This window comes from Branchiostoma belcheri, unplaced genomic scaffold, assembly GCF_001625305.1.
Source record: "Branchiostoma belcheri isolate BF01 breed outbred unplaced genomic scaffold, Haploidv18h27 scaffold29, whole genome shotgun sequence".
NCBI classification, from domain to species: Eukaryota; Metazoa; Chordata; class Leptocardii; order Amphioxiformes; family Branchiostomatidae; genus Branchiostoma; species Branchiostoma belcheri.
In genome coordinates this window covers 838,675-846,720 of record NW_017803898.1, presented here as the reverse complement: position 1 = coordinate 846,720, position 8,046 = coordinate 838,675, and the positions used below count along the sequence as shown (strand labels likewise).

Genomic DNA, 8,046 nt, shown 5'->3' with positions numbered 1-8,046 from the left:
TGTAAATAGCGACCATGAATGAATCTACGGCCATAAATCTACTACCTACCGCTGTTTTGGCGGGAAAGGGTTTGAAACAGACAAAGAAGTGCGGAGAATGGGCAAAAATCGGCGTAACCCGGGACAACATAAATCTTTAGCCTCCACAGCATGCCAAAAACCGGGGGTTTTGGGGGTCTTCATGGTCTTTGGGATCTTTTATGTGCTATTTTCTGATTGCATATAGACAACATAGCCGGCCTGGTTGAATTACCCCCGTTAGAACTGACTATAATCAGAAAAGAGCCGAATCAGAATCAGAAAACAGCCGAAGACCACCAAACCCCCAGTTCTATAAGCCTGCTACGGAGGCAAATAAATCTTGGTGTTTGCGGCGTTGTACGGAGAGGAGGGCTTTGTGATGTTAAGCCGGCGCGCGGTTTTACGAGCGGAGAGAAGAATGGACGAGATGTATTTACGAGCGGCTGTTTTGGTGGCGATGTGCAGTTCCCAGGGTACAGGATCTAGTCTACTACACAACCCGAATAACAAAGTCACGACAAGAGAGAAAGTTTCGAGTAAAACCTGGTACAAAAGTGTTTACGAGTAGTTCGCATTTTAGAATTGCACTGTGTCGTCTGAGCGAGACTTAAATGAGGACTTGAGCAGCTTGAACGGCGCACAGCACGAGAAAACCCACAGGAATACTCCTGGATAAAGCTACAATAGAAGTTGCAGAAAAAAACAACGATGGAAAATACAGTTAAACATCCCGAGATCGAACCACGTAGGTTTAACATACGTACATACATTGGTTCTTGTTGCACTGATGTCTTTCTACCTATTGGTATTCGTTTTTCAAACTGCATAAAATTATCAAATTATAACGGATCCGTACTGTTAAAAATTGAATTCCATTCAAGGATGGCTCTTTATTTTATGCGACGAGGTGGGCTTCAACAGGTAAATTCGAGCGTACAGTATATAATATGTACTATATATAGAATTAGATGGGACCTTGTTGCCCAATGTGACCGGAGGACTCCAGGTCTAGTTGTAGTGTGTGCGGTATAACATATACTTTGCAACATACCTTATGTGTCCTATGAAGCAGAGCCTAGCATTCTCGCCTGTTCTGTCATAGACGAACCTGTAGGGTAGATGGCAGATATCAATTACGATATTACCGTGGTCAATATTGACTGAAGAATGCCAAATACAACATATACGGTCACAGGAAATGAAATGGATTGGTAAGACCTAAAGCTTGCTCACCTTTTCACAATCCAGTCTTTAGATTTACTAGCTGATCATTAAGTTCTCTGCAGCATACACGGTAACTTAACTGTGTGTGCAGCCGATCCGTTGTACAGCAATGTCTTGTGTAACTTGCGAGTGAGCGCGCGCTAGCTAGCTGGTATCGGACCACACGTGCGTGTCACGCGGCAGGGTCTGTGCCCTATCACCGACTAGAAAAGGCGGAGGGTCCGGTCACCGGGAGCGGCTATTCTCCTAGCAGAGGTGTTGGCTTTGGCAAACTTGTTGGGGTGCAGTTCACACTAATTCCGCATATCGCGCATGGGAACCGCAAACTTTTCCAGCCTTGTAAAATACTTGTAGTTAGGGCTATGGGACATGTTTCGGTTTTGTACTTCTGTATTTTCTGACCATAATTCGAATAAATTTGAATTTACATAAGTGTAACCTGTCAAAGAAGTTGTGGTTGATATTATACAAGATACTAGTACAGTGTTGTCAACATGCATGTGCTATGTAATCTATGCAGTTTCGACATTCAAAATATAGTTGTTTACAATATGTGGGCAATTTCTCAATCTATATGAAAGCAAATTTACAATTTTACATCATGTACATATTTTCCTCAAAGCATCATTATCTGCAATCTCATTTACATAATATCATAAGAATGTCATGGCCCTCATGCATTACAAAGTACAATTTGTATAATATCTTCTAACAAAGTCTTTCTAGTTTTTAAAGTGAGAGAACTATTAGCATAAAACATCTTTTTTTTAATTTCCACTGTTTAGCATGGCTCCATTACTTGCAACTTGTACAACAAACACTACAAAAGTTGTCTCTATTTAAATTTCAGACACAAAAACACAATCTCACAATGATTTGCTGAAATAACATGAAATAACATAAGAATTGCACTTGAGAAGGAAGTATTGTTTTTGGTATGCCTGTGTGTGTGTGTGTGTGTGTGTGTGTGTGTGTGTGTGTGTGTTGTTGTGTTTCAGTACGTACACGCTTGTCATGAAATCGAGTCTGAAGATTCTTGCAGCAATAGAATCATGGGCACTTGAGATCTACAATCAAGCAAAATGGCTACAAGTGATTTAACCTCAATAAACCATTCATTTATTCATTTGAGATGTCAGGTTTTGGTAGATGACATTTCTCCACTCCTGCTCTTGTCATCTTCTACTGGAAGTCTTCTGTAGTCCCTTGACACAGTGTACCCAAGCCGTTAGACTGGAAAGGTTTCCAATCAAGGCATGGGTGTTATGGGGTCTTCTCTCTTACTGGGAACTCTTGTTCAATCCGGAACTGTGCCTGTCTAGTTCTCTGGAGACGTCAGGTTTGGGTAGATGACGCTTCTCCATTTTTGTCATCTTCTACTAGAAGTCTTCTGCAGTCCTTTGATGAAGTGTACCCGAGCTATCCCAGCATGCCCTGCAGACAGCAGCCATATATGGCAGCCAGGGTTGGGGTTCCAGGCAACCTGGAAATGATATAAACATTAATGAATAAGTGTTCTGGTCATGCAGACCCCCCTATGCTCTGCTCCCACTATTTTCCAACACTCCTATGGTCTGACACCCCTATACTAGTATTTTGACATGGGGCTAGGGTCCTTGGACCATAGGTTGAGGTGTTAGAACACAAGAGTGTAACCTGTGAGCACTTAACACGACTTTCCTCACTTCACTCAGGTGGAAATGAGTACCTAGCTTTAGCTAGGGACGTCCCTCGGATAGGACGTTAAATGGAGGTCCCGTGTTTGGGGAGAGCCACGCACGCTAAAGAACTCACCGCACATTTGGGTAAGTCCAATTTCTGTGTGTTGGATACTACAGGTTAAATATACGACTCATAATGACTTCCACCAACACAGATGAACTTTCAAGATATCTGACCTTGTGTACAGCCTCCACGTTTATCCTGTCAGGACGTGCATCCTTCATGGTGTCCAGCTTCCTCAGTCTCAGGAACTCTGGGTCTCCTCGGCTGTTATCAAAAGAGCTCTGAAACAACCGGAAATAATGTCAGCAGGTTGACGAATGGTTGAATAGCAAAGTTCTTCACAACCACTTGTTTTACAAGAGCCAACATTTTGATGACTGTTTGTCATCTTTTTCAGGTCTATAACAAGTTTGAAATAGTAATCTCCAATCTTTTGCAGGCTGCAATGACAATATCAAATTAGCCCATTAAACACCTAAAAACAAGTAAAAAGTAAGCAAACCTCTAGTTGAAGAGTAGCTTTCTATCCTCCTCTGAGGACTGTAGCTACATTGTAAGTGGTAGCATCACTATGATGCTACACCCATTATATCAATTAACAATTTAAGAAATCTATCAGTAACTATAATAGTTTGAAGTCTATAGTATAATACTTACCAGGTCAGTGTCCTTAAACACCAGTTCATATTTCCCAAGGAGGTCGGAATATTTCTTCAATCCTCTCTCCAGCGATTCCTTAGTTTCTTTCTCAACTTCTGCATCCAAGTCTTCAGGAGGGACTCCGTTATCTTGCGGCTTACTTTTGGGTTTCTGCTGCGAGGAGTTGTCAGAAACAGCAGTACAATTGCTGAGTGTTGCATCGTGGGAAATGTTTTCTGCTGCACCCTGTGACAAACCCAGAGGACTGTGGGATTGGTCGTTGGCAGTGTTGCTAGAAGCTTGTGAAGGTTTCCTTGTTGCATTTCCGGTTTGTCCTTCCGATTCACTCTCAGTTCTGCTGTACTCCTGGTGGTTTCCTACCAACGCTTCTGACTCCTGCTGGCCTTGCTTTTGGGTCCTAGCTTTGTCCTGATGAACTACAGATTCCAAGTTGGCAGAATTCTGTTTCTTCGTAATTTCATTTTCTTGTGGTTGAAGTGGTAAGGCACTGGGACACTTCTCCTGAGGTAGAGAGTCTTGGGAGGATTCCTGTTGTTCAGGATATGCTCCTGTTTCGTCTGACCCTAACTCACCACAGTCTGAGGTATTCTCACATCCATTCTGTACGCCTTTGAGATTCAAACTTCTGTTTTGAGCTCCATGATTGGCTGAATTATGCGAGAGAGCAGAGTTGTGATTGGTCGGGGCAGAACTTTTCTGGTCACTGATTGGTTCAATATGACTTGGTGCTTTTTCCTCCCTCTCTACAGTGACAGCTTGTTGGTGAGTGGTCCTACTCTGAGGCACATGGTTGGGGTCAGAGGTCTTAACAGGGTCATGACCCTTAGAGGGTCGGAGGTCAACAGTGTACACAGGCTGCAAGAGAAAGAAGAGAGTTCAGAAGAGCATAATACACCTTAATATTATATAGTGTGATCATTATCGGATTGATTCAAATGCTGAATGGCACACAATTTTTTTTTTAATCAGAAGAAAATGAATTGGAAAGACAGGGGATGGCTAGAACATTACTGATTCTACTCCATCACTATCCAGGATTTGATTATTCTGCTGCTGTTGTCCCTGCCACAGGGGTCGGCAGCAGTCAGCTAGTAGTACTGGTCTTCACACTGCACCTGATTATACAAACAAAACTTACAATTCTGAAGAAGGCTCTGTTGGTGTTTGGGTCCAGTAAGGGGCAGACGGTGGCAACCACCTCCCCGGCACAGTCTGCACTCGCTACGCAGTTCCGCCACGGGTTGTACGAAACACTCTGGGGGAAGGAAAACATTGCAAGACTATAAAGGTAAAAGGTAACATAATATTAACCTTCACATGGTTTAGCCTATACAAACTACTGCTCTGTTTATACTTACTCAAACACACACACACACACACGCGCGCACACACAAATACCTGTCAATACCTTGGTGCTGAACACTATCCACTCAAACTCCCCCTCAACACACACACACACACACACACACACACACACACACACACACACACACACACACACAAATATGTGGTGACCAGCCCCTCCAACTCTGTCCTGCAACAAATCAGACCTGCAACATTTCAAATCTAGTCGCACTAGTCAAAATTCTGGGCGCATGTGCGACCAAACCAGTCGCAGTTAAGAGCCCTGAATACATTTGTAGTTAATGTACCAGTATGAATAATCTCACCCATGTAGTTGCGCTGTGATGTGTGATAGGTAGTGTCTTGTTGTTATCGTCCTGGCCGTTAGCGAAGAAGAAATGCAGACTCCTCATGTTGGAGCGAGCGTAACAACTGCAGTCTACAGCTGCAAACACTCCTGTGAAATATAGTAGAAAAAGTCAGAGTCAACCTTCTTTGCATTGGCTTGGCACGTCAGACAAATTTGCACATGAAGTGTACCAGCTTTTACATCAGGGATTCAAGTTACTTAGTGATACATAAAATACAATGATTGCACAAAAAGTCATAATACAACAAAGTTTAAATTGAATTTGATTTTTACGATAAAAAGCCATATATGCATTGACAGGTTAAAATGTGACAAAATGTGTACTCATTGTGGAGTTCAATTCAAATGAAGGAAAGACAGACTCAAGGAAAGATTAAGTTTTTAGTAAAACATATTATGAATTCTCAGTTCCTGATTCCGTTGTTTGGTCACAACTTCCTTTGAAGTTTACATGCATATGGATTTGAAAAACAGACCTGGGAAGTGTAGTGGCCAGGCCAGTGTGCGTACAGCTGTCCACCTGATCTGCTGGATGGGAGAGACCGGCATCTGCAGGTCCCAGAACTGGGGGGAAACAATTGCAGTAGATACAATGTAAGGCCTGGAATTCTTTTTTTGTCCATGTACATCTGTACCTGCACCGGTACAGGTAACATTCTATGTGTATTACAGTACTTCCACCAGACAAATTTTACCACTCTGAATACTAGCCTGGGTGCCATTTCATTTGTAACAGGAGTCCTTTGCACTTGCTACAAAGGAGCCCATTACAAATTGGTTAGTGCTATGTTGTGCAATTTACCTGTCTAGATAAGAACAGTGTCTACTAGAGTAAATTTTCACTTTGTTTTGTTAAGGTACAAGAACACCAGATGTACATGTCTGGACCATTTTACTGGTATAGGTACAGGTATTAGTTACACAGCCCTGCTTAAATCAAACCCTTACCTTGATTTGTCTATCCAGACTGCCTGTAGCGATGAACCTGGAGTTAGTCTCGCTCCAGACGACAGACGTGACTGCCCAGTCATGAGCGGAGAACATGAGGTAGTTGTTTAGAACTCTGTTGTTAGGCACTGTGGGGGGAGCCAACCTGAGGAGGGGGGACTCGGTTTGTAGGTCCCACATACCAACTGTTCCTGGAATACAGACAAGACAAACATGAAATGGATTTTAAAAATCACAAATGACATTCTAGTTCCCCTGGAAGCGACCAATGCTAACAAGGCTAGACTCCAGACTACTTCTCTTCAGGCTAAAAGACTAAATAGTATACTTGAGATTAAGGTTTACCAGTCTTTTGGACAATTGTTGACCTGGTGGAGTATTTGGTCGTAGGGCTAAAACTCAGAGGTTTGGATCCTGCCATGTCACCAATTTTGTGCCCTTGGGAAAGGCTTGTAACATTCCTCCCTCCACACAGTTGTAAAATGGGTATCTGATTTTGGTTTTGGAGGTAAAATGCATTGAAAGGAGAAAGATAGGCTTCCATTCCAATACTGTGCTCTAAACAAACTGTCACTTTGGATGACAATCCTCTGCCCCTACAGCCTAAAAAAGGCTACCTTACCTTTATTGACTACGAAAATTGTCACACCCAAACTCACCATCATAAAACCCAGCAGCCAATCGACGGTGCCCTTCATCCGGTTGCCAGGCAACAGTGAAACACTGCCCGTGCTCATTGGCTGGCTGGTTGCCATGGAAACCGGACGTGTTGATGACCAGCTGCAACGCTGGCTCCACCAGGTACACGCGGTGCAAGGCATGGTGGGATACCCCCTGGACCTGCTCTTCTCTGGTTGGCTGCAGGGCTTCTGGATGAGGGATGCTGGGAGGACAAAATCAGGTTTGATTCTATTGATAATAACTTCATCAGGTTGGTAGTGCATATATATATATATATATGTATATATATTGGTATTTTCTTTTACATAACCAGTAGTATAAGAAAACCTGTTAACGTACGCTTTGATGTCTATCACAGTAGTATCAGATACCTTTCTCAGAGCTTCTGACTGGATTACTGCTTGTCGCTGCTACATTTAGCCATCTGGGATTGTGTTCTTGCTGCATAAGTGCCACTTACACGTACATACAAATGTAGGATACATACGTTTCTGGGCTAATATTTTCTCACTTTATTTGGATGACTACTCACCTGATGACTCTGACTCTGCCATCTGAGCTGGCCACAGCCAACAGGCCCAGTCTGGGCAGAGCTGCCGGGGGGTCTTGTTGGAGCGAAGGGTCCTGTTGTGGGAGGTCTGGGTCTCCTGAGAGGGGGTCTGTGTCTCCTCGGGAAGGGGGCTTCCATTCTGGAGGGTCCCAGGCTCCAGAGGGGCACCACTTCATGTCCCACACTGCACCAAACTCGTGGGCCAGTCCCAGGGACAGGTAAGGCACATCTGTGGCACTATGGGAGTACAAACACAGAGTATAATACATGTATGTAAAACAAATACAGGAAGTTGACAATTCAAACTCTACTATTGGATAAATTACAGACTAGATAACTTTCAGACATTTTGAGTGACACCCATCACTTTTCTTCAGTGTTACTAAAATAAACTACACTTACATAGGAGCAATTGGAAAAATAGCTGTACACCACCTACAATGTAGTCCTACAAGTGAATCATCCCTGTTCTTACCTGTACATGTTTTCCTGTACACCACCCTATACTACAAATGAACCATCC

At 43.2% G+C, this 8,046-nt stretch overlaps 1 protein-coding gene and 1 long non-coding RNA gene across 2 annotated transcripts; both read right to left on the bottom strand.

Annotated features, from left to right (window-relative positions):
- Positions 1–2,211: 2,211 nt before the first annotated feature.
- Positions 2,212–3,716, bottom strand: LOC109473130. The gene is made up of 3 exons (XR_002140401.1): positions 3,628–3,716; positions 3,144–3,251; positions 2,212–2,728 (listed from the first exon to the last, which is right to left on the bottom strand). It is a non-coding gene; the product is annotated as an uncharacterized LOC109473130 (long non-coding RNA).
- Positions 3,717–5,791: 2,075 nt separating this feature from the next.
- LOC109472905 (general transcription factor 3C polypeptide 2-like) lies at positions 5,792–7,527 on the bottom strand. Its single transcript, XM_019772770.1, has 4 exons — positions 7,506–7,527; positions 6,952–7,161; positions 6,293–6,483; positions 5,792–5,908 (listed from the first exon to the last, which is right to left on the bottom strand). Exons 1-4 carry the CDS (start codon positions 7,525–7,527, stop codon positions 5,792–5,794), a joined length of 540 nt encoding a protein of 179 aa, XP_019628329.1.
- Between the last annotated feature and the right edge of the window lie 519 nt (positions 7,528–8,046).